Source organism: Camarhynchus parvulus, chromosome 1A (genome assembly GCF_901933205.1).
Source record: "Camarhynchus parvulus chromosome 1A, STF_HiC, whole genome shotgun sequence".
NCBI classification, from domain to species: Eukaryota; Metazoa; Chordata; class Aves; order Passeriformes; family Thraupidae; genus Camarhynchus; species Camarhynchus parvulus.
The window spans coordinates 61,088,454-61,116,224 of record NC_044586.1 but is presented as its reverse complement, the minus strand read 5'-3'; the positions used below and the strand labels follow the sequence as shown (position 1 = coordinate 61,116,224).

The following is a 27,771-nucleotide window of genomic DNA, read 5'->3' as shown; positions in this document are numbered from 1 at the left end:
TTTTCTCATCTGCTTTCAGCTTATCCATCTTCCTCTCAAGCTGGCTCATATATAGACATTAGGAAAACCATCCCTGGCCACAATTCCCATCCCTCAGTCTTTTGTCTTCCAGAAAGACAAAGAAAAACAGAGGCACAATAATATATTTATGTTCATTTCTGGTAGACTAGGTTACCATGGTTATCCATTTTAAGAATACTTAGAATATTTGGTGTGGAAATAGGTAAATATCATGTTCCTTGTTTTAAAGTAATAAATACTGGATATAAATTTATACAGTGGAACCAAGCAGGCTCAGAAGAAAGACAGAGGGGCACATACCCATGAGCAAAGTTTGGCCTACTTCAGCTCTGTTTTGCTTCAGACCTTCATCTCCTCTCAAACCACAGATTACTGTAGTTAACATGAATAGGAGGGTAAAAGTTCTACCAGTGGAATTGTCTGACTGAAATAACAAAGAGGATTTCTTTCACATGCTTTCCTGATAATTCTGGCTTCCTGCATTTTATTCTTTCTACAGTTTAATGAGCATCTTTGACTGAAGCTCTGAAAACTATACTGATAAAATAAAAGTACATTCTCCAAAAGGAGCAGAAGAACAATGTCTATAAAATCTTTGTTAGAAAGAAAGTGCTATCTGTGCTTTATTAGCAAGTTGTTTGGTGCAGTAGAAGCTGAACAACAGATCAAATTAACTGATATAAATTATCTGCTGTACTGCATTTTTTGTCCAAAAGGAGCCAGTCATGGGTTTGGAATGGTTTTCCCTGCTGGGATTTGAGCCCATTTGAGTTACACTTGGGACAGAGCTTTCTACTGAGTTTCTCCTGAAGAAGGCTAATTTGTTTATAGTAATTCCTAACTTATTTTTACCATATGAGATACTAAAAATTTCAAAACTCTACATTATTCCCTTAGGAAAAAAATGAAAAATATTTGCTGAGCTAGATATACCCCATATAATCACCCCAAAAAATAAAAATTACAAGAGGATGACAGGAAGGTAGCCCATTAATCTTTGAGCTAGATGTGTTTGTGTTTGTAATACTCTTCACAGCATTATTAGCTTCATAAGTTCATACCAGATCTCTGAAGGTTTGCTTCTTATCTGTAGAAATCCTGACTCGACCAGATCCTCTTGTGCTATCAGTGTTTAAAAATGCAATGTGTGCTAATGGCAACTAACTGTTTATTTGCTTGTTTCTTAGTTTTTAAATTAATAAGGTTTGCCTATGTTAATTCTAACTTTACTTTTGTTCTAAGGCTCAAAATCCTTCTAATCAGGCATTGCTTTTCTGAGACTGATTTCATATTAAAATAGTTTGTTAAGATAGACACGTGGTTTTGCATATTATTGCTGCAAGATCAAATTTCATTATTAAATATTAAGAAAAATAATCCCTTTACTGCATTTCTTTACATTCTTACTCCAACACAACATTATTGCTAAGCTAATTCTTTTTCAATGATTTTTAAATGGAAGTTTTCTTTCTATCTGCCAGCTGGAAGCGAATATCTTAGGTCAATAGTGAATATCTTAGGTCTTTGTCCACTGTCAAATAGGAAAGCAGTTTCAAGTGTATCAAACAGGGACTTGTCATAGGCTTTACTCTTTAATAATTCAATTTGCAATTTGAAGTATGAAGAAATGACTCATAGCATTTTTAGACTGATATAGGAAATGCATTACTTTGGAAAGCAGAATTGCAATTCAGAGCAATGTTCCAAAATTTCAATAACAATACAGACACTACAGGTAAAGAAAAAAAAAGAAAACAAAACAGGAATATTGCTGATTCGGCAATAGCAGAAGTGAAAATGGTCCAGCGTAGCAGTAAATGTTCAGATGTAATATGACTTAAAAATATCAAGTGCTTGCAGGAAAGGTAGTGGTGTTTTGGGAAATGCTGACAAGTGGTGCCTGTGTAGGAGACATGCTGCAGTTGTTCTGCCCTGCTCAGTGGCTGGTGAGACTTCAGCTTTAATGCTTAATGCAGTTTAGCTGAGCACCACTGAAGAGTGAGAGGATGAGATGTTTGAAAGTTGAGCATAAGAGAAAGGATAAAAGATTTAGACAATGTTGGTTAGCTTTCTGAAGGATCTCGCTGTGTTGATCTAGAAAGAAGACCAAAGCTGGACAAGATAAGAGTCTTTCACTGTGTTAAACATTATTTTAAATAGGACAAATATTAACTATTCTATACATCCAGTAGAGACACAGGATGGATTATCTCAATCTGTGGCCTGGGATATTTAATAGATATGAACTTTATAACTGCAATAGCACAGATGTCTTAGAACTGATATATTTTAGTGAAACTGTGTTACATCTGAATATTGGGAATACCATAAAGGGTTAGATAACTTACATGACTGATTTCCTTTCCAAATCAAGAATATCTTGAGCACTATGAGTAATAAAATTATCTTTAAAAATTAAATTCTAAAATTAAATACAACTTTCTTTAGTATTTATGACTCTTCTGGCATATCGTGCACATCTTTGCTGTTAATCTGTATCAATACAGCATTTGCCACAGAGTGCTGAGTAAATAAACCACTCAGATATATATGGCCCTTTCCATAATATGGGTGAATTATTATGAATTTAATCTTTTAAATTAATTCAATATTCATTTAAAAGATGGGACAGGCATAATCAAATAGCCAAAATGCCCCCTGTTTTGTTCCTTCCATCCCTTAGCTGAAGTGGCATTTACTCCTTATTTTAGTTTCTATTCTGAAGCCTGGAAGTGTTTTGTCTTCCTTGGCTGACACAACGTAGCCTAAGGTATGAAGGATTGGAAATAACATGTTTAACATTAGATACTGGTGGTGAAAAATCCCACCTGATCTGGTCACTGTATATTCCTGTTATAATCTGCAGGCAGAAGTATTCCAAGGGAACAGTACTTAATCCAGTTATTTTATGGTTTTACTTTAGAATAATATTAATCCCACTCATTTCTCAAATGACTACAGTAAGGTTCTAGATGATTCAGACTGCTTCTGGTCCCATGATCACTCAAAAAACCTGTCTTCTGATTCTTCTGTGTTCTTATTTCCTGTTTTTTCTCTCAAAACAGTGAATTTCTTGATTATGTACTAGTTACCTTTTATCAATTCTGCACAGAAAAAAATTATGATTCAGTTAAAGTTAGGTTTATAAATTGTTTTCTAGGTCCTAAAGCTTAATTAAAGAAAAATATTTAAAAATATTAATTTAAAATAACTTTCATTTAATTCACGGAAACATTATAAAAAGTATTTTCACTATTTTCTGGTCTCTTCAGTGTGCTTTTAAGATGAATGGCTGCTGATAGATGGGCATCATAGAGCAGACAAACTTCATATTTCCAGGACAATGTTGACTCTGCTGATGTCAATTCAGAATTTCAGAAGTTATCCTGTTGACAGTTCTCAAAGCTCACTTGGAGAGAGCAAGTTTTTCATTTGTGCTTATCTTCTCAGTTCAATGTCTCAAAATAACTTTCAATTTTGTTACCAAGAAGTAGCTGAACTCTGGTAAAAAAAGTGATTTACCTGCTGCAATGTTCAGCTCAGGCAGTGGAATCCATAATGGCATGGTAAGTTCTTGCAGTCCCTCCATTTAAAATGAAGATACAAGAGAGGAATTACCAGTAGCCAGGTTGGTTAGGGCTATGCTGCCTAAGTCAACTCTTTGGAAATTCCAAATACAGGGGTAGGTCTATCACAAGATATGGCTTAGACATCTCTGTGAAATTGTGATGCAGAGCCTGAAATTTCTCCCTTGGTGTGAGACTGCAGAGGAAGCCTGCCTTTTGGCTCTCCTTCAGAACTTCATGCATTTTGTACATCATGAATTCGGGTCTTAGTTCAATTTCTGTTCACATTCTCCATCTGTCCATATCTTCCCTCTAAATCTCCTTGCTAAACCCTACTTCTGTTTCCCAGCTGGTCTTTCTTAGACTCTCTCTCTCATCCAATCTAAGTGGTTCCTATCAAAATACAGCTTTGATTATCCCACCTTACTCACTTTGCAAGCTGTTTGCTGATGCCAAATCCAGCTCAAGCATCGAGTGTGCTGGTGCTCTTACACTGCCTGGCAAGCATTTTCTCTGGGGCATTATGGCCAAGCAGGCTAAATGGGCCAGCCAGCAACTAAGAGAGAAGGCAGGGTTTGAAATTTAATAACCAGTATGGAGGAAGGTCTGAAGGAGGATTATATGCTGAGGATTTCTTTAGTCTGTGTGTGGGATGAGAAGTTTAACGGGTCTGATTTCTCTAAGTCTGGATAACTCCTTGATTTAGACACTCAGCAGTTGCCAGAGGTGAAAAGATAGTCAGGAAGGGTGATGGATGGAGAGAATCAGGAGAGTTACCCACCTAAAATTTAAGTTTAATGTAGGGAAGATTATTTCAAGACTGAGACTTTATTTTCAGCTGCTGTATAGCATTATTGAAATATGATGACATAAGACTCAGGAAGTCATAAGTAAGTTTGGAGATAATATTTACTTCATTTGTTTCTGGAATACATTTTCTGCAACCTCCTTCATAGCTCTGTTTTTGCTGTATATATACAATGCAAGAGGGCAACAGGGAAATGAAATTATGCTTCTTGTCTGAGTTGACATTAGAGGCAATTACTGTCTTTTTTTTAGAAATTTTACTGCCTGGGTTAATCACTTACATCATATTGATGCTCCTTTTATGATTCCTAAGTTATAACCAACAGCAGCAATATCAATGTCTTCTAGGAAAACTGGAATAGAATAAGTAATTTTGTGCTTTGCCCATTTGATCAGGTACACTGTAGTATAGAGAATTTTATTGTAATGCCTTCAGATATTTTTTAGGCAGTAAAAGTAATTCTTGTGACAGTGGTAGTGTAGGCTGCTCTGAGCCCTTATGTTCTTACAGCCTGTTTGAGCATTGCTTGTCTGAGGAATGATAATCTAGGAAGAGGAACACATTCTATCTCTTTTCTTCATGTTTCTTCATCATTTGGCCCAAAAACTCATGATGGAAAACAAGAAGTTTTGACGATGTTGGAGAAGTAGCATTTTTACCATATGTGTACATACAGACACACACACAAACACACATACACATATGTCAGAAAGCAAATGGCTTTTCCAGAGGGTACTTTTATCTCACACAGTCTGCCGTTATGGGACACCAAAGCTTTAATTTAATTAAAATAAATATTGAAGTTCCTAATCTTTCACTCCTTACACAGCATCATAGCAGTATACCCATTAAGATGTTGGTGTCTGTTTAATATTTTGAAAACATTTCCTCTCTAAACTCCTCATTCATCACAGATGACAAAAAAAATCAGGTTGGAAAGATGCTGTGGAGGTCATACAGCCCACCTTGACCTCACAGCTAGGGTAATTTCTACATTAGATCAGATGTCTATAGGACTTGTCAGGTTGAATTTTGAAAATCTCAAAGGATGGAGATTTTACTGTCCCTCTGTGCATTCTGTTCTGAAAATTCACTGCTGTCATGTTGAAGAGCACTTCACTTCCCTTGTGCAACTTGTGCCTTTTGTCCTTCATTGTACATCCCTTAGAAGAGGCTGACTATCTTCTCAGTGCTGCTTCATTTTAGAGTGGAAGACAGGAATTTGGTGTTTTATTCAAGCTCAGTTGCCTTAATTTCCCTTCTTTGAACAGATACTCTCCCTCAAGCCCTGACCATCTTACTGGGCCTACACTGGGATCTCTACATGACATATTTAATGGTTTGTGTGGCTATAAAACAGGGTAGGAAGTGTTGGGAGACTCTCCCATCTGAGTCCTTCTCTTCCAGTGAAAATTGTTGTTCTCATTAGCTCGAGTGCAGACACACTCGAACTCCTGTGCTGCTTCACTTCAGAGACAAATTACATTTCCTAAAGCATTTCCTATGCAGCTTTATAAAGAAATACACACTACAGTTCAGGAAACACCAGTCTATGCCCCCCATTAAGCTCTCAAGCCCTGTAATTAGGTTAGAGCAATTTGGGAAATTGCGGGATTTGGAGTTTTGAGATGTTGGGTTGTTTTTTTCCGCTAGAACTTCCTCCAATTTTCTAGATTTTTTTTTTAATACGCTTAAATTTTAAGAAATCATTGTTTAAAAAAAAAAGGCCTGGTATTTTTTTGGGTGCTTGTAGCTCATAGGTGATATATAGATTCTAAATTACTAATATCTTATCACCATTATACATAAAAATCTTTTATAAATGTATTTTAGATTTTTTAACTCATCGATTAGAAAATGTCTCTCCTTCTGATGCTATGGGTAGCTAGACTTGAAAAAAAATTCCCCAAAATCCAGTGATAGTATTCTGTAAAACCTCTCTCTGAAATACTTCTTCAGAAAATCTGACCTAAAAATATTTCTGTGTTTTGTAGACACATAATAAGAAGCTACAATTGAAGGACAAGTGATATAGCACTGTCAAAACACTTTTAAGTTACATCAGAATCCCAAATTCTAGTTGGCATTCATTAATGCAATTTTATTTTGGAATTTCTTAGAACATGAATTTTACTATCTTAATGTTGTAATATTTTGCTCCATTTGGGAAGATTAAAAAAATGTTTACAGCATTGCTGCTGAACCCTTTGTGGTCTATTATGATGAATCTACTGTGATGTTCAGATCTGAGTATTTCCATTGACTTTTGAAACCACAGAGGCTTGTGCTTGTGTTGTAGAATCACTAATCTGATGGTTCATATAAAATTCTCAAAAATTAATTATACACCATGTTAATTCAGTCAGCTGTGGATCATGCCTTGATGAAATTAATATTTTTTCTTTGGATTGGTAATTCCACTATTTCAAATATGAGGAATTTTTTGCACTACCTTTAAAACAAGATTTCTCAGTTCTGATTGTTATAAAAAATGGAACCCCTAAATTGACAGAATGTGGGGGTCAGGAAGGAAGGCTATTCCTCTAAATGATTGAAATATTACTGCTGGAAATGTTATAGTGGAAACTAACCTTTAAATCTTAATTTTATATTGAAGAAGTTCAAAATTTGCACAGGAAGAAAGGAGCTTTGTACGGTAGAGAAAAAAATACAGTAACAGTTTTTGGAGAGAAAGAAAAAAGGACCAGGCCATTTTCAAGCTGAAAAAATAGGTAGAGATTATCTTTAAAAATATTTTTCCTATGTCATGTAAAAGAAAAACAAAAAAAAAAAAAAAATCAAAACAATACCCCACCAAATCAAAAACCAGACAACTATGGAGTTTTATTCCCTCTACTACCCATTCCTAATGGAAATATTTTAAAAACAATGACAACAACAACTGAATGTTTTTATTAATGGAGAAGGATTTTCTGTCTGACTTGTTCTGGAAATATGGACAGTACAGTCAATAAAGTAAATGGTGGAATGGGGAAAGTGACAGACAGTGATAATCAGCTCCATTTGCTTCAAAGCCTGGAAGAGTTCGATATATAGAAAAGTTCTAAATGTGTGCATTGAACTGGAGAGACCAATATAGTAGCTGAGACTCTGGAAGTCTCATTTTTGCATCAAATTTTTGATTATATTTTTATTTTAGTATTTTTGATGTGTAGCTTAACCATGTTGATATATTACACAGACAAATTAGTAATAAATTAAGAAATAAGGTGAATCAAGAAAGGTGTCCTGCTGACAAAAAGTAGAAATTTGAAATAAAGTATGTATTAACTTCATTGTGCTAAACATTTTGTAATTATATAACGGGTAGAAACATGTAAATGTTTTCAAATATTTCTGTCTGTTTCTGCTCATAATTTCTGAAAGTCTTTGTCATCTGTTGTGAGTTTTCTGCTGAAAGTATAGGATTACCAATAATTTAGTATTAAACTTCAAAACATATGGGTTCAGTTCTGCTCTGAACCCATAAATGCTGCCATTTCTTACCTGTGAGGGGATGTATCACCACTCTGTGCCTCCAGCTGTTGTAGGTCCAGTGAGCATTGAACTATTTGAGACTTGAGAACAATAATTTGATTTTCTGTTAACATCTCTGGACCCAAAAGTACTGAATGACATGACTGCAAAGCGTGATGCTTTGTGAAGATAAGATGTCATTAATATATTCAGTAGGCATTAGTTTTCAATGGTTTGGACTAATTTTTTAGCTCTTGCTCTTCCACTGGTCTAGAATGTGCATTTGGATGATTACAAATATTTCAGGGTTTCATTAATTTTCTTTTCTTTGTATACTCTGTGTTTGCTAGAAATTTTAAAACAGTGAAGAAACCACATAGAAAACAACAGAGAAGGGAACCAACCTAAATCTGTCATTATCCTGTGAACATCTTTTAATGATTATTTCCTGTGTTTCTTTAATAAGAAACATCATATTGCATGTTTAGGGTGATTGGTATAGTCCATATGCATATAATCAAGCAGAGCTATTTTTTATCTGGATTTTTTTAAATCTATGGCAGCAGTGGACAAAGAATGGTTTAGAACAAGAACAGGAGTTCTGAAAATGAGGGGGGTAAAGAGCCTTTTTCCTTTTGTACATGCAGTGAAAATATATCCTAGATTCCAGGCCAACTATAAGAATTTTTCTTTTTCTTTCAGGTCTTGAAATATTGCTCTTGCATTATATTCTGTTTCTCCTTTTTTAAATTTTTTTTGTTACATATGTAGGTTTAGAAACTGCAAATGGCACATTTTTTTTTCTGCTGCCTTATCTTAATCTTTAGCTTCATTAGTGTTAAAAAGTAGCCTTTGCCAACTTTCTGTCTTCCTGTCCAGCTTGTCACAATAAGCAGAAATGGGAAGAGGAAGGTCATGATTCTAAAATAGTATAATTGCTATTAAAATAGGAGGAGGAAAATTCATTAAAGGTTACTGCTTTCTTCTTCCTCAGCCCTACACAGTTGCATTAAATATCACATTGCATATAAGGTTGTCATCTGATGCAATTTATCCAGGAGTGGAATACTTCCTCCTCTGAAAATTGAATGTAGATTACAGTGTTAATATAAGAAATTATATTTAATAATTACTAAAATAATAAATATAAATATTATCTCCATATGTGCCTTTAAAGAGGAGAAAAAGGATGTTCTAAAAACTCAGTTTTATTCAGTTGAGCTAATCAAGACCAAACTGAGTTCCTTGTCTGGATTTCTTTGGCAAGGAGATGGAGTGGATGTCCAATCTAGTTTTAAATACAAATGATGAAGCATTTGTCACTTCTCTGTCCTGGCTGCATGGATTAAATCTGGTGCAGTATCCACAGAAAGTAGAATACATATGAAAGTAAACAAACAAACAAAAAATCCCAAGCAAAAAGTAAATTCTGAAAAAATGGTTTCATCTATTTTAAAATATTTTTTTGAAAAAAAAAAGACAGGTAATCTGTTTCACTTTGGTATCTGTTTAAACAGAGAAAACTGTTTTTCTTCCATGAGAAGATGCTCTTTTTTGTATCAGTGTAGCAGATTTCTGTATGTGTTTATTCAAGTGTAAATGCTTTCTTTAAAAAGTTGGCTTTTTGAAGGTTAGGGGTGAGGTATATTTGGTTTTGTTTAATTTGTGTCACTTGGAAATGGATTTGTATCAAACTGGAAATGCCATTTTCATGTGAGAATAAGAATAGGAATATGGAGTTTTGTGTGGTCTGGCTATTGCATGTTCTCACTGCAGAAAAATGTAATGGAAAATCCGGACATACTGTGAGTAGTTTTCACACCTCCTAAGTTTTGCCATCTGTGGCAGATGATCCACTCCGTTTGTTGTCAGGTTCAACTACATTTCTTTAAAAGGTGTGAGGATTACGCCTGCCCTGGGATCAACTGAGAGTATTTTAGGGGGAATTTTTATGTTTCAGAAAATGAGGGATGGAGGGGGAGAGGAAAGGAAAGTTTCAGGCAGAAGGAAGTTCAAGGAAAACATTGAGAAACTGCATAGAAGAGAGAGAAATATATTTGCAACATGAACTGAAGGAGAAATTAACTTTTTTAGCTGAGGTGGAGGGGCTTATGCAGAGACTACTGCAAGACCTGATAGCTGGTGAGTATCAGCAATCAAGGAGAGTTTCTCAAAATTCTTTTACTTTCTATTCTGTTCTATTCTATTCTATTCTACTCTATTCTATCAGTGTGTAATATTTGGACCATGGTATATAGTACCAGAGCTGAGTCAGAAATATGCTTTCCACCAAGAGAATATGTTGTATTGGTAATTTTAAGGAAATTTTGGGAAAAATGGGGGGAATTTGATGCAGATCATTCTGCAGGTGCACAGCAGTATGGATGAAGGCAGGGCTGAGCAGAAAGGACAAAAAGAAGGCTTTGCTGTGCTGGCTGTAGAAAGGCCTGAATTAGGCAGGTGGACACTTGGTGAGTTTGTCTAATCTGTGCCTTACAGCAGCAGCTACATGGCCATTGTTCCCCAGCATGAACCACATTTTAGAGAAAGTGGTTAATCAGGGCTCTGCTCACTCTGCCACCTTTAATCTTAGACTGGGGAAGTAAAGCATCATGAGCACAGAATAAAGTAAATATTGCCTGAATGATCAAACTGAGCCAACCCCAGAACCTTTGATTGCTGAGGAGAGGTGTAATTTCTGAAGAATTGAAGAGGTAGTGAGATTCCTGCAAAAAAACAAAAGGATTAAAACTCTGCTTCAAGCACAGGAGCCAAATGCAGGAATTGAAACTGCTCAAGTTGTGGTGAGGGGGAATGACCTCCTGTCCTGAGATATTTACTGGTGGCATCTGTGTTATATGTGGCCGTTTCCACAGCTGTCAAGAGGAACAGGTGTGATTATGGAGTGAGCTGAAGAAAAATGGCACTTTCTTGCAGTTCAGTAGTCTGGAGGACTAGCTCAGATTAACTCTGCACATGATGCCTGTGCTTGGGCAGATGAATCCTCACTCTTGTGAACAAACAAGGGCTGTGGCACAGCATGTGGTGTCTCGCCAGCTCCCATCCTGTGGAGGAAGTCTGTAGTGAAGGAGAGGCAGAAAAAGCCAAGATTTTCTCACACCATTTTTGTTTGGTTTTGTGGTTTGGTTTTATTTTTTGGTTTTTTTTTTTTTCATTCCCTATGAAACAAGCATGATATTTTGTTTCTTTCAAAGATAACAGGGGAGTTAGTGTTCATTGTTTCATTATTTTTTAGATTTTTTTTTTAATTGTTGCCAAAAGTTTGCAAAGTAGCCTGATATCTGTTGAAAACAGATGGTGCTAATTCAGCATATGCATAGCATACTGATAAGTATAAACTGTTCTGAATTTTTCTCACAAGTATTTTCTGGCCAGGATTCTCAGTTAGATTGCAAAGGAAAAGAAATTAAAGTATATTCTCATTTACTGGGAAAATATTCTTTATAATCCTGTAAAATTTTCCATAGATGAGATCTCAGTTTCAAATAAAAATGTATTATTCTGACTGAGGAGTATGACACATAATGATTTGTGTGTTACATGATGGGAAGTGGTGTATTATTGATTTCTATTAGTGAATGAGCCCATGCTAAGGCTATTTCATTACATGCAGAAAAATTTATTCCAATGATTTTGCTATTTGAAGATAAAGTTGACTGATGCCTTTCTCTATTGCCACAAGTAGCTTTGCAATCAACAAATCCCAGAGCTAGCAGTTAATATTTTGGTACAATATCCTTTAATATAGCTTGTTTAAATTACCAGTGGCAGAATCACTTTGCCTCTGTATTGAAACACATTACTAAGGTACAGTTCTTTGTTATCAGTTAGTTAAATCCAAAAATGGGTTGTGTTGGAGACAGGGCTCATCATGTGCAAACAATATCTGTATCTCAATCTATCACAGGCATCAGATTGTCCATCCACATCATAGAACTCTGATAACTTCTGATAACATTTTGGTACAGAAGTTCAGAGTGTTTTCAGTTCTGTGTTTATGTAAAATTCTTTTTAAACTGTCAGTGAAACACCAGTGGGGAGAAAAAGAAGTGATGGTGATTAAGAAGCACTAATTATGTTGTAGTGTAATATACAATGTTATAGTACAGTCACCATGAATCCACAGGCTTTGACTTATTCTTGTTAAGCATCTACCTCAGAGGAATTCTAGTTTTGCCATTTTTATTTCTTCATACAGTGAATCTTCCTCTTGTTCAAGTTATTGTTATTCAATACATAGACTCCTACACAGACTCTTTGTCCTCTGTTTAGTCATTTATAACATAATCTTTTGGGTTGTCAAAGTAAAATATGCTTAAGAATTCTCCTCTTCAGAAACTTTCCTGAGTCATGTGGAAGACAGTGTATAGAAAAATCCATTCATTTTGTTCTTTTTTTTATTTTAAACAAAACGTGGATATCTTCTTAAAAGTAATTAGCAAATGAGGAAAGATTTTAATTCACAGACAAAGGGATTTGTTTTAAATTCATTATCAGGCTTTGGCCCTGGAATAGGGCTGTAGTACTTTAGCTCTCAGAGTATGAGCTGGAGTTGATACTGAAAACACAGCAGTGCAACAAGGGTAGAATAGAATTTTCTTTCTGTGAAATCCCTCAATAGTTTTTAATATACTGATATATAAATAAAATACTTGAGAATATTTAACATATCTTAGTACAAAGCATATAAAGACAAGCTTTTAGGAAGCATCTGTAGCTATTGCCTACATAGCAGCTGTATGTTTCCTGCAATGTTTTCAAGCCTTTCATAGCAAAGTATGAAATCTGTATTTGTCATTCAGAAAAGAAATTCTGACCATGTTCCTCAGGTTGGAGGACAGGCTTTCCCCCCTTCTCTCCTTTCCCCCTTTCCCTTCATTTTCCTCATTTTTCCTTCTCTTCTTTCTCAGAGATTGAGTATTAGGGAAAACAATGAGCCCATTTGGCAAAGAGATTCCAATGCAGAAGCAGTACTCAACTCTGACAATTTGACTCTTTCTTTTGGCTTGGCAGATGCCCATTGTCTGAATCAATCTGCCAGAGATTTTCTCCATTGCAAATTAACTGAGATACCTGTAATTCTCTATACATTTAATATAATTAAACAGTGAATCTCTCACATAAAGTGCTATCCCAGTACATCTTGCAAATACAAGTAATATGGTTGAAAAGATAAATAGCAAAAGGTAGCAGAGGGGGAAAATAAATTAGGAATAAAAAGAAAATAATGAGTTTTTATGGTAACATCACTGTGAGTTAACCAGAAATGTTTCCCTTTTACATAAGGCTTAAGCTATGAAAGAAAAAAAAAATAAATTACAAAATGTGGTGAATTGTACTTAGGAAATTGGGAAAAAGGACTGTTTTCAGTGAGCAGAAAAAGCAAACAGTATAGATATGATCTGTAGAGGTAAAAAAAGGGAATTAAAATGTAAGCTTCTGAATAATGTGTATGTTGTCTAAAATCCTTTAAATGCACATACATAGAAGGTTGTTGCAATTCCACTATTTAAATCAAAGTTTCAAAACAATGGATTTCATTTTTTCTTACAAACTGATTTTTCAATGATGTATTACTGCTGATTTAAACTGCTATTTCTCATTTTTAGAAATTGAGAAGGGAATTGCCCCATTACCCTTTATAGGCAAATCTGTCAGTCCTGTTCCAAATGAATCCCAAATCAGTTAGTCTGTGTAAAACTGTCTTCTGTGCAAACTGGGAACAGCTATTACGTCTGCTCTCATAAAGTAGATGAAATGTAGATTTAGATCCCTTTGAAAATCACAGTGTAAGTGCCACATCTGTCTGTAGTTTGCATATCAAATTTCCTTTGAATTTCTCCTTTCTCCCCTCATGATCAAAAGAAGCATATGGGCTTTTATGTGTTTAACTGAGGATAGAAGTTGGTATCTCACATCAGCTGTTAGGAAGTGCACTGTGCTGTCTCCCTGGCATTTGAAGTGAAAATGGCAATTTCAAACAATTTCACAGAGAAAATGAAGGAGTAAGGGGATGGAAAGTACAAAAGTGTTTATCTGAGGAATGAACGACTCTGACTGACATGAAGGAAAGCAAAAAAAAAAGAAAAAAATCTTATTGTTTTGGAATAGACTATTTCTAAAAATTGTATATTGGTGTTAACAGAAAATAAATTTATCTTTATGGGCCTTCAATGGAGTGGAGGAAAAAAAAAAAAGAAAAACAGACTGACTGGCATCTCAGTGCTGCTGTGTAATGATTTAGAAACTAGTTTTCTGCCTGACTGCTTAGTCTCCAGAACAACATACTTGCAGAAAAGAAAAGGACAGGAGTTACATTGAAGGAAAGCTGTAGTATATTACTCATGAAGCAGGGTACTTCGCTCCCCTATACAAGGCCAAATTCAGCTCATCAGATTAATCTTGCACTGCCCTTGCAGCAATGGCACACAAGCCAAGGCAGTACTGGTTGTATGGTAAGGTTTTACTATGGGTTAGAATTTGCTCAGAGCATGTATTACTCCACTCTCAGCACTGCTGATGAGACCAGCTTTTATTAAATACATGTTTCTATATATTTTCCTTACCATACACACCTCATCTTCTTTCCTTAACCTGATGAATTCCTTGGAGGGTTCCCACCTTCTGTGGTTCTTGATGCTGTAGAAGTGTCCCTCTGTCAGCCTTAGCCCGTGGAGAGAAGCTTCTCAATATTCTTGCTCTTACATTGTTAACCAGGGTTTAGCAAAGGTGGTGCCTTGCCATCAGCAGTTACCACATAATAGTTATTAAGTCCAGAAGTGTCCATAAAAACTTACATGAGAAATTTTCTTTCCACAGGACAAGTTACAAAATATTTCTCAGGACTTCTGCACCTGTAGGAAGATGTAGTTAAGGATTCCATACTTGAAATTAAGTAATCTAATACTAGTGTTAATATCTTTAGGAGTTGGGTCTCATTTGCAAGCAGTTTTAAAGACACTGTTAAATTACTGAGAAATCCTTAATGAACAATAACAGATTTCCATGGATTCTTTGTAGTAAATTAAATGTTTAAAATAATGAATTGCCAAAATTTCTGACTCTTCTGATCTTCTCTAACAATGAAGAGCACATGCTGTAATACTGAGTAATACATCCCAACCCTTTATAAGTAGAACAACTGTATTACAATTGCAATTTTAATTGTGCATACTGGGGCTTGGGGGGTTGCATTTGGGAAAGTTTTTGTTACATGAAAAATCCAAGATGTAAGAGTTGGAAAATGAGCTACAGCACAGGCTTCACCTTAACAATCTGCATTGGCCCCAACCCTAGGTGATTTTTTTTTCTGAATGGGAGAGTAATTTCTATCCCTCCACTACCTGACATCTTATCTGGTTAAAACAGTTTATTCCCAGTAATTTCATTAACACATCAGCTTTCATTTCACAACCTGATGCTAGCCATAAGTTTTCTGAGACAGTTTATTGACTGCACGGTCCTTGTTTGAAGACAAAAAATATTATTTTCATTGTTTTTCTGGTAGCAGAAAAATCAGAATGCAGCCAACTTTCTGCTGATATTTCAAGTCTGTTGCAAATTAGCATCAAATGTTTCAGGGAATCTAGCCCTGCAGAAAGTGAGGGGGTTTTTGTCTTCTGCAGTACAGAACAGGATTTTCACCATGCTGTTGAGTCTTCTGGGGATTGTGGCAGAGGAGTAGCATCATCTATAATCCACTTTACTATTGCTTTTCACAGCACCCCAGGGTGTAGTAGTCTGACATCACTGTGTTATATAGCCTGGTCATGACAAACTAATAAGATACTAATAAGATGCTGTCATCACAACTGTAATTGACTTATGCAAATGCATATATGCACACATATTGTATACATTATTTTCAGGATTTTTCCCCACTTATACTTTATATATGCAGATCTGTTTTGTATGCTCTAAAGGGGACCAAAGAAGAAGTTGGTGTTGTGATCACAGAAAATTTTAAAAGAGGAATAAATAATAAGGATTACATTTTTATGGCAAAATTTAAAACATGCAAGAAGTATGCAAGATTTGTATGCTCAAGTGTCAAAGCTGACCTTCTGAGCAAATGAAACTAATATCCAAACATGGCTACCTGAATGGAGAGCAGCATATTGTGTTAAAAAACTCAGTTGAGACAAGGACAAGAAAGATTGTGTAGCTAGAATCAAACACAGTATTTAGAGGTGGAAATTCATTACAGGTATCCTGAGCCATTCAGTCCCCCAAAGTAAACTATCTCTTTAAAACACATGAAAAGCAACAGAACATATTAGTATTTCCTAGTAACTGACTGATTCTTGTCAGAGTCTTGCTGGCTTTGTCAACAATGACATCAAATTAAAAGAGACAAAAATAGGTAGAAGAAGGTATTTTTAGAAAGATTCACAAGGAACAGGGTGATCATTGCAAAAGAGTTATTCCAAAGTCACCACAAAATTAATTTAACAGTGTTCACAAGCCTTTGTCCAGATGACCTCTATAAATTCAAACTCAGACAATAACTCACGTCAAGACTAATGTGTATTGGCAAGGCAGAAAAGAAACATTTTGCTAAATCCGTTTGCATGCAACCTTCAGCTCAGTCTTTTGACTTCCTTACTGTGATGTTATCTTGTCGCTGAACTGCAAGGCTGAGAAGATTTCCTCCTATGTTTATTTCAAAACTTTGTTAGGCTTAAGGAGTGGTGTTGGAAGGGCAAGATAGTTTGTTCTTCAGTTCTTTAGTTTGTAGTATTGTGGAGAATTTCTCTGTGGCTTTATTTCAAGCATGAGCTTAGGCATTATTTTAACAAGTTCAGCTTTGCCTCAGAAGCATATATGATTACCATTAAGTCCACCCTGAAGGGATGTCCCAGATTAGTGTAAAAATATACAAGAGTCAGCAATAAAGTAATAAAATTTATATGAGCATCACAGTAAAACAGAAAACCAGAATAATTTACTTCTAGTTTTTGGAAGTTGCGCTCAACATTTAGAGTGGTTGCTTGGTAAACAAAAAATTATTTTAAAAATTAGTGAGGATACTAATAGTTAGCTAGAAGTAAACTGACTAGAATTAAGATGGAAAACATGGTAAAATATAGTAGGAAACTTTATTAAGTCAGAGAGCGTGCTAAGGTCACCTTTCTGTCACCTAACTTTAACCAGTGATTGTAAGGTCTAAGATTGCCTGCTTGTATTTGTTGGTTTATGTGGCTCCAGAGTGGTCTTATGAAGGTTTCTGCCCCATCTTTCCTTTGGGTATTTCAAATGTAAAGTGAGCACACATTATAAACCTGAGACAATGACCAAAAATACAGAGATAGGACTAGACAGCACAATTACCCCTTTCCACTCCCAATTCTGTTTAATAGAGATTAGAATTTGGCAAAGATCAGCCCTAGCTTGCCTTTTTTTTTCCATGCTATTTAACAAACTCAAAGGAAATGCAAAAACTAATAACAGTCACTTTAAAGTTTTCTGTCAAAATATTGCAGTTGAAGTTCCCTTCAATCAACTAAGACAGTTCCCAGGGAGCATGCTAACATAAGTGATGATGGAAATATTCAGGAACAAGAAAACGACACACATTTTATTACAGTACTAATTTTCTTTTTCTTGTCCCAGTATAAATCTCAAGTAAAAGCAATGAAGCCTTCCTTTTGTGAGAATAGTAGCTAAAAGCTAGAGGTTATCAATACTTTTTCAAAAGGAAGCGTAACATCTTCCTATAATATCTGTTAGTCTAAGGTTCTTCATATACAGAGAGATCTAAAAGCAATTTTTTTTGTTAAAACTGATAGTAATCTGACACTGAGATTTATGCATCAGCAACTTAACTATTATCTGAAAATATTAATTCCATGAAGTATTGTAGACCTTTTAATGACTGTTTTATTAATAGCACTTCCCAATACCAGTGACCATCTGCGACTGCTTCACCATCTGTGATCCCAATTTCAGTTCAGGAGGGGGAAATAACAGTGGTATTACACTGATTTTACAATATAAAACATTAGCCAACTAGACCTACTGTACATGATTAATTTGTCTTTGCTTATAAGTGCACAATGAGCAAGATAAAGTTAGCTCCTTTGATTTGCTGGCGCAACATGGGTTTGTGAAATGGCCACAGGAAGCTGAAAAGATTAAATTGCTTTTATTGAAATCCGAAACGTGCAAAAGTTCATGGAATTTAGATGAAGAGAATAAAAGAGCTTAAATGGCATTTGAAAAAGTGGTGAATGTTTCCTTAAAGATCTGTGGCAAACAATGTGTTGATTATTACAATTTTTTAAAGCTAGGTAACAGAGGACCAGCAAAAGGAAATTGTCAACACTTCTTAAAAACTTGTACAGTTTATTGATGTCATATCAAAATAAACTGAGAAAATACTGATTTATAAACTCCTACTTAAAATTAATATTATTTATATCCTGTCTGAATGAAGTACCATTTATTTCAAAATAAATGGCATTTTTAATTAAAAGCAGTTAATCCTTGCAGACATGCTTTCCTTTTCTGCAGAGGCAGGAGAGTTAATTTGATCAATATTGGTTTTATTCTTCTCCTATTAAACTGGGCTAAAATGTTTCCATATGTTGGTAATAACATGTCTGCATTCTGCAATGGCTGAGCTGATTTTTCTTTTGTTTCAGTGTATGTTTGTAGATCAATCACTTTTCCTTTGCTAAGGCAAGATTTGTAAGAAGCTTTAAGGGAGATAGGATATAATTTCAAAATCATTCAGGTCCCACTTCTTAATCTGTATATATTGTGTGGGAGCCTAAACTTTAAAAAAAATTTCAAAACCATTAGTGATTTAGGATGCAAATTGAATTCCATCTAACCAGTTGCACTGTCTACTTCCTTAGCTGATGAAGAGACACTGGCAGCTCAAAAAAAATTAGTTATCAGCCTAAGGTAGATAGTTCTACGTCAGGATGAATCATTCTTCTACCATAAATTGTGGGGAAGTCTGGACATCTGGATGGAATTGAATTGCTATAATTTTATACTTCCTAATTTTTTAAAGCTTTAAACTGTAGCTTCCTAACTGGAACAAGTTTCATTTATGAAAGTCTTCAGTGAACTGAAGAAAGCTTATACCAGTTTTGTAAGGGACAAGAAAATCCCCTGAAAAAAAATACATATATAGCATCAGGTATGAGGAAAAAATTACAATATCATATAAGAACTATCTGCCTTGTCACTAGAAAGTTCTGCTTTGTTGTCTGGATTTCAGTACAAGTTAGAGCTTATAGGTATGCATTCAGTGTCTGGCTCAGAGTCATCTATTTGACTGTACAGATTATATATAAATTCAATTATGAATGCTTATATAAGTACATTTATAATTATACATAGGTTTTATTAAATTAAATGTTATATGAAAGGGAGGTGTATATATACATATATTCCCCTCCCACACACATATGCATTGAATATGTTTATGTATAACCATGCAGAAATTAAAAAAAAATTAAATTACTATTGATTAAACTTTAAGAATATAAGGTAGACTTTTTAAACTTAGGGTATACAAAGTCCTAGTGAGTGTCACCCTTATTTTTGCATCAGATTGCTCATCTTTAGTCAACTGATGACCATTTTCCTTTCTACTTTCTGCTGCTTAATCACAGATACAAAATTTCCTCTGTCTTAAAGAAAGTATGTGGTTAAGTTAAAAAGCCATACCCTGAAAAAATTTAAATAACTTGTGATTAAGTTCCCTTCAGGATAGTGATTCAGTCTTGTTTCTTCTATTGCAGCCAAAAGGTTCTTCAGGCTTGACTCCATCCAGCACTCAAAAGAAAGTGAAGAGGACTCTGCCCAATCCACCTCCAGAGGAAGCAACAGCAGGAACTCAGTCCCCATATACTTCTGTGGGATCAGTTTCACGGAGAAGGATTTGTAGGACCACCACTATGGCCAGAGCCAAAATTCTTCAGGATATAGACAGGGAATTGGATCTGGTCGAACGTGAGTCAGCCAAGCTTAGGAAGAAGCAAGCAGAGCTAGATGAGGAGGAAAAAGAAATAGATGCCAAGTTGAGATACTTGGAAATGGGCATTAATAGGAGGAAAGAAGCCCTGCTAAAAGAAAGAGAAAAGAGAGAGCGTGCCTATCTCCAAGGAGTAGCTGAAGAACGTGATTATATGTCAGACAGTGAAGTTAATAATACCAGGTCAACCAGAATAGAAACTCAGCATGGCTTGGAAAGACCACGTACTGCACCCCAGACAGAATTTAACCAGTTTATGCCACCACAAACCCAGCCAGAAACACAGTTTGCCCCTGCTACAAGCCCATATGCTCAATATCAGTATTCATCTCCTGCCCTGCCAACTCAAGCACCAACTCAGTTCACACAGCAGTCCCATTACCAACAACAGCAGCCTTTGTATCACCAGCAGGTTTCACCCTATCAGACCCAGACAGCATTCCAGACAGGAGCTACCATGTCCTTTACCCCACAGGCTCAACCTCCACCATCTCAACAGCCATCATATCAGCTCCCATCACAGATGATGGTGATACAGCCAAAGCCAAGACAGACCACATTATACATGGAGCCTAAGATAACAACAAACTATGATGTAATTCGCAATCAGCCTCTCATGATAGCACCAGTGTCAACTGACAATAGTTATGCAGTTTCCCAGCTGGGCAGTAAATACTCTACCTTGGACCTAAGGATAGGACTAGATGAGAGAAACAGCATAGCAAGCAGCCCTATATCAAGCATATCTGCAGATTCGTTCTATGCAGATATAGACCACCACCATACACCCCGAAATTATGTGCTGATTGATGATATCGGAGAACTTACTAAAGGAACAGGAGCTCTTGGCTCCAGTTTTAGCCTTCATGAGAAAGATCTGACCAAAACAGATCGACTTCTTCGCACAACTGAGGCCAGGAGAGCACAAGAAGTGTCAGACTTCCTGGCACCACTGCAGACTTCCTCTAGGTTACATTCCTATGTTAAAGCTGATGAAGACCCAATGGAGGACCCTTATGAGCTCAAACTTCTGAAACACCAGATAAAGCAAGAGTTCCGTAGAGGTGCAGAAAGTCTCGATCATCTGGCTGGTCTATCACAGTATTACCATGGGGAGGGCAGCTACAGGCATTTTCCAAAATCTGAGAAATACAGCATAGGTAGGCTTACTCTTGAGAAACAGGCTGCTAAGCAGCTTCCAGCAGCCCTCCTTTACCAGAAGCAGTCAAAACACAAGAAAGCCTTGATAGACCCCAAATTAACAAAGTTTTCACCTATCCAAGAAAGCAGAGACCTTGAGCCTGACTATTCAAGCTATATGACTTCTAGCACTTCAACACTTGGGGGAATTACTACTAGGGCAAGGCTTCTTCAGGATGATATCACTTACGGCCTTAGAAAAAACATCAGTGACCAACAGAAGTACATGGGGCCACCACTGACATCATCCATTGGAGCAGGCCTTGGGACTGCACTAGGTCCAACAATGAGATCTGCACTACAAGATGAAGCAGACAAGTCTTATAGTAGTGGTAGTAGATCTAGGCCCTCATCTAGGCCCTCCTCAGTGTATGGGCTCGATCTTTCATTGAAAAGGGATTCTTCCAGTTCTTCTTTAAGACTGAAGGCCCAAGAAGCTGAACCTTTAGATGTTTCCTTTAGCCATGCAGCACCTTCTGGAAGAACTAAACCCACCAGTCTGCCTATTAGCCAAAGCAGGGGAAGGATCCCGATAGTAGCACAGAACTCAGAGGAGGAGAGCCCACTAAGTCCTGTTGGACAGCCAATGGGAATGGCAAGAGCGGCAGCTGGACCCTTGCCACCAATATCTGCAGATACCAGGGACCAGTTTGGATCGAGCCATTCATTACCTGAGGTCCAGCAGCATATGAGGGAGGAGTCACGGACTCGAGGCTATGATCGAGATATAGCCTTCATCATGGATGACTTCCAGCATGCCATGTCAGACAGTGAAGGTAAATTAGGCCTCAGACTGGTATCTTACTATCACAACGCAAATCCTCATTTCTATGCATGTGTCTGATTTTTGTTACACTTCAAAGACTTGTTCTTTTTCTGTTCCTTGGTGCATCTTCTGTGTATCTACATTTTTGGGGGGTTGATTTGTTTTGTCGTATTTGATATTTTTTATTTTACCGTAACAGTTTCTGAATGGTGTTAAGCTACTACTGCATGCTACTATATTGTTGTTGATTTGCTTTCCTTTTTGGTTTGCTTGTGCATTTTCCTTTTCACTTGTTTATGTCTACTTTTCAATGATACTGTGTAGAACATTCCATGTACAATACAGACTCTGCCATCAGTCTTTATGTGCAGCTCTCTCTAGTGACTGTGAATCATTGAACTTATTTGCAATAGTTTTTATTGGGATTTGGAAATAATCTCCCAAATCTCTAAAAAACTCCAGTAATTTTATGTGCATGAAATTTCATGATAGAACACAAAAAATGAAAATTCCATCTCCCGATGCACCAATTTAGATCTGTGTTTATATAGAAATAGTCTGTTCATCAAGTACATATTATATGTTAGAACCATATAGAACTTAACGTGATAGCAAAATAACGTTCTACATATGGTTTGTTGAAAGCATCCTGTCATGTGGACTACTGTGCATTCAGAATTGTGATTATGTAAGATAATTTGTCTTTGAATGGTGCAAGACAATCTCATACTTCAATAAAGGACATAAAGTATTTTACTTCTGTTGATGGGTTATGCAGCGTAGCTGGTTTTATATGCACCCCATACACGTCTGCCAAATAAGCACAAGAGTTTATCTCACTTAAGTTCATGAAAGGAACCTTTCTGATGTATTATAAATAGTGCAATTAAAAATGCTGCTTCTGAATAAGTACAGCAGAATGTTAAATCTGATGTTGAGTTAATAATTGCAAATTATGTATCAGTTTTGTTTGAGTCAGTTCAGAATTAATATATTCTAAATTGTTTAAAAATCATAAAGACAGTTTGAAGGCAAATGAAATGAATATGTTCAAAATTGTATGCACTCCATTAACTTTTTCTTATGTGTATTTACTGCACAATAAAAGAGACTTTGCATGCGCTCTATTGTCTGTAAATGGCAATGATTGTCTCAAAAGACATATTTGCATGATTAAGAAGTAGTACGGTTTATTTTTCACATTTCTACTAACCTCCGTTCATTATTGCATTGTTGATTTTTTACACATGCTAAATCTTTCATAAGCATTAGAAAAAATTATCTATTTGCCTTTCTCATACTTCATACTAAGGGCTTTGTTCTGTAAGTTTTTCTTCCTATTTCTTAGATATCTATAACCCGCTCATGAACTCTGTGTTTCAGGAGAGACTCAGGGTCATCAGCTTTTTTGATATTTATCAGAAGTTTAACTGTTTTTATTGTCCTTCAATTCTTAGCACACAGAATCCTATAATTAAATCTGAAAGCAGCTGAGAGGAACTCCCCGAGCTGAAACTCATATCATTCTTCCTAAATAAGCAGATGCTATCTTGTCTCCTCTCAGCTTGTGACTTTTACGGGTCATTCTAGAGTCACATTGTGAAAGATACAGGACTTTTCCTCCTAAAAACTGAGGAGAACCAACCCAGATCAAAAAGATCCATTTTGGTACCATTCTGTCACATATAAACAGGTCATGGAGAATTACATATCTGCCCTACAATGCATTATAGTTCTCATATATATTTGTACAAGACACATGTATACTTCAAGTTGAACATGTTTCAGTCTTAAATCAGTCTCTGATTAGTTAGACCCTTTCTGGGGTATTCTAATTGAATTCACATATTCGGTATTAAAGTGATATATCACTCAGGGCTTCCCCTTTCAGCACTTTTTCTAATTTCTATCAAATTTTATCTTCACAAATTGCCTATTTCTTGGGAAACCAAAACATTTCATCACATTATTTTCAAATATGCAGTCTAACAGCAAGTAACCTGTATTGAAAATTATTAATATAATTTGAATGTAAGATAAAAAGTGTTCAAAAGAAGCAATTACATTTCTACAGAAAGTCATGGCCTTCTTTTTCAGGGACTGCACTCTTCTCTGTAGTGATTTGATGCCCTGACAGTGGACAGCTATTCTGGCATGTTTCATCCAACCTTTTAGCACAATTTACTTTGCAGCTTCTCTTTATTTTAAGCAACTGCTGCGTGGTCTTGATGCGATTTCATGTAAAGAAATTAGTCTTAAGCACTATCTTAGGAAAAATCTTCTCGTGCTACAGCTCGACTTATCATCTTAAAAGACTTTTAAAAATTAAGTTAAAATATTAAATTTGAATTATTTTTCTTTGGTTCAAATTCAGAGACATGCATGACTTTCTGTTCACTTTTCTATAGGTGACATCTAATAACAAATACTAGAAGAGAATGCAAATAGGACTTTGAGTCCAAACCTTCTGTTTTTCACTAAGTACATACTGTAAAAAATCTTAAAACCATGCTTCAGGACATAAGTAATGCTTGCACTGGGATTCCAAACTTCAAACAGGTGGAAAAAGTAGCCTAAGTGTCAAAAGAGCACAATGTCCAGAGCTGCCCATTGAAAATAAACAGCATTTTGAGATCTTGAAACACCTGGGATTTTCTCAGGGTTCTCAGTACCATGAAAACTCTGATCCAGTAAACAGATCTCTGTCAGCCCCACAGCTGCCACTTTCCACACATTATTAGGTATGCTGAAGATAATAATTTTCAAGCACACTGAAGCTAGTACTCAATTTTATGAATATAAATAGCCCTTGTTTTTCAGAAGGTATAAAATGTACCTTTTCTCACCTCAAGTATATTTTTTCTTTTATATGCTAATTTGGAAATTCTTCAGCAGAGTTTAGAAGTTTAAAATTGAGATATCAAGACATCACGATATCAATACAGTTGTTTCCTTGTAATTTTTCATCTGTGGGATTTACAGTGATCACTGTTATCTCTCTGCTTGTGTTTCTTGGATCCCACAGCCTGGAGTTCAATCTCACCTGGTTAATCTGCTTGGGTGGAACCACCTGGCTGCGTTCTGTTAGCCTTAGAATAAAAGGATGACTTCTCTAAGACTGTCAGTGGTTCATCTTGGCTATTGTCAGGTTTCCAGCTGTGACAAATCCCAGCTGTGCAAGCCAAAACCAATGGGGTGTGTGTGGACATGTGAGTGTGGGGGTTGTGTGTGTCTGTATACACATATATTTATAACTTCTTAAATTTCAATAAAATACACACATTCCTCACAGTTTGATAAAAAAAAAATTAAAAGTAGGCTGGTGTGAACTGCAGTATGGAATTTTACATTTTCAAGAGTAGCAAGCCAGGAAATGTTATTTCAACTGAGGCAGGAGGAAAACAAAAAATCATTCTTTCATCTGCTCAGATGATGACACAGATTGTGAGAGCCAGCACTAGCATCTGGGGTCAGGAATATGTATTAGGTTCTTCATGCAAGCTTCCGAAAGTTCTGTCAGGATGAGTTATGGACAAGCCTGCTTTGTGCAGGTACTGATCAAGTGGCATAAATGTGTAAAGCATGAAATTTTTGCATGCTAGATCATAACTGCTATCAATTGGTTTATTGATAGCAGTTAATAACTAATCAGTAGTGAGATAAGCATCAAGCTCTAATAATGTTTCTGGTAATTAATATATTCTTATCTAAATAATATTAAATAAACCATTTCATGTTAGATTAAGTTTGTGCACAGTCATGAAGGAAGAGACTTATAATATCAATCATAATATGAATCAAGATTAAAAATATTTTGAAGGCTTATTATATTATATAGAATGGTGGTTCTACCACATACAATGTATTCTTTAAAAAAAAATCATGCATATATATTATTCCTCTTTTTGGAAAATTTAAAAAAGTAGTAATGAAAAAACACAGCTTCCTTTTTTCCCAGTAACATTTTTTTAATTATTTCTTAAACCAAATAGATAATGTTTATTTTCACAACTAAATAGGAAAGATTATTAACACTACAATTTTTCCTTTTAATTATTTTCTGTGTCATATTCATTCACTCTTATTATAGCAAAAACTGGTCTTATTTAAGTTTTGCAATTCCTTGTGGTTTCACTGAAACAAATATTGTCTTCCTTTGATTTCCAAATTCATTTCACTTAATAAAGCATAAAATTCAAACTTGCCTTACATTCTACATTGAATTATCTGAACATTGCATTGGTTTACACTGATTGGCAACATTGAAGAAAACAGGACATGATTCTGATCCCAGTGGAGTGACACCTATGTCCCAATAGTCAGTAAGCATAAATACATCCATTTGCAAACCTGATTTCAGTGAAATGATGTAATTTGATCCCTAAAAGATGCCTAATATAACATTGCAAACAGTAATATTAGTCTTGTAGAATTTTTGCAGAAAGAATATTAAAAATCCATACATAAAGGCTCATACTGCAAAATCGGGGGATGGAATTAAAAATAACACCTGTAATATTTCTGCTTAGAATTTCAGTTACATAGGTTGGTTTCCTATCTTCTTTGACTTGGTTTGGTATCAATTTCATAAAGTGGTTGTACTTTTCTTATATGTAGTTCCAGATTATTTCCAAAATATTTTGAACAGCACTCAGTTCACAAATTTGGGAATTGGTGGAGTCTGCATTCTGAGGGTTGGTTATTTTGAGTTTTGATTTGGATTTTCTGAGTGTGGCGTTTTTTATTAGTCTTCTGCAAAATACCTAATATGACTAAATTTTTCTGAACAAACATTTTAGAGATATGTGAAATCTGCCGTGTATTTCTTAGCTGCCAGAAGGAGGAAGTGCCTATAGCACTTGGTAGATATCTTCTATCTGTATTTAATATCCATGGTTCTGACATAAACAGAATCTTCTCCCTTTGCTGTCTCACAGCTAAATAATAATGCTCAAGTTCAATGTCTCAAGTCTCACCTCTAACTTTGCTTTAGCTGCATGGCCAATTAGTAACCACTCTGCATGTTTGCTATGCACAATGCACATTCTTGCCCTTTGCCCAGCACTGGACCAGAGCATTTGACCTGTCCTTGGTTTTCAAAGCCTATCATCTCCGTCGGGAAGAAACAGATTGGTTTGACAAGCCCAGGGAGCCTCGTTTGGAGAACGGACACATCCTTGACAGAAGGCTGCCAGAGAAGTTGCCACACTCTCGACCACTAAGTCAACACCAAGATCAAGTAAGCTGTCAAATAAGATGTGCCTCTAGTTTTATAAATGATTGATAATTTAGTCATACTGTCCAACAGTTCCCATAGGAACTACAAGATTACTCTAAATCCAGCTGCATTAAGCTGAGGTGCTGTTGAACCCATATTCATCATCAACATTTGGTGATAAAATTAGATTAACTTTCCTCTACAATTCAGTATTAATTTTTCAGGTTGTCTTTTGACTTCTGAAATATAACTGAAAATATCTATCCCTTAAGTATTCCTACTGGTAAAAAAAAAAAAAAAGAAAAAGATTAGTCTAATGTTCCCTTACCAGCTTTATCTCATCCAAATTCCGTCCCTTCTTTTAGTAGTTGAAGGAAAATAATTCCTTTATCCTGTTGACATTTTTTCCACTTTCACTTGGTAAGTATAATCCCAACAGTCTGTAATTAATTATTGAATAATTCAGTGAGAATCTATCAATCTAATACTTAGAATATTTCATTTATTAGAAAGAAAAATACCATAGTCTGCTTTTTCAAGCTTGCCAACTTTAAAATCTAGTTTACCTTAGGGTACCATTCTATTCCCACTTTTTATTAACAATGTTTATGTATTTCAAATCTCTAAGGTCTTCAGTTGCTTCTTTTAGATGTCATTTTTCATTTTTACTGATTGATTTAGGTTATATCCTGATATATTCTTATG

General features: G+C 35.7%; 1 protein-coding gene across 4 annotated transcripts in view; it reads left to right on the top strand.

The window, feature by feature from the left end:
- The window catches only part of PCLO (piccolo presynaptic cytomatrix protein), a 318,722-nt gene that overhangs the window by 163,332 nt on the left and 127,619 nt on the right, over positions 1–27,771 (top strand). For all 4 annotated transcript variants that reach the window (XM_030959381.1, XM_030959382.1, XM_030959383.1 and 1 more), the window contains exons 7-8: positions 19,650–21,858; positions 26,951–27,087. In XM_030959381.1, the coding sequence (XP_030815241.1) occupies positions 19,650–21,858; positions 26,951–27,087 (2,346 nt within the window). The remainder of the gene's footprint in view (positions 1–19,649; positions 21,859–26,950; positions 27,088–27,771) is intronic.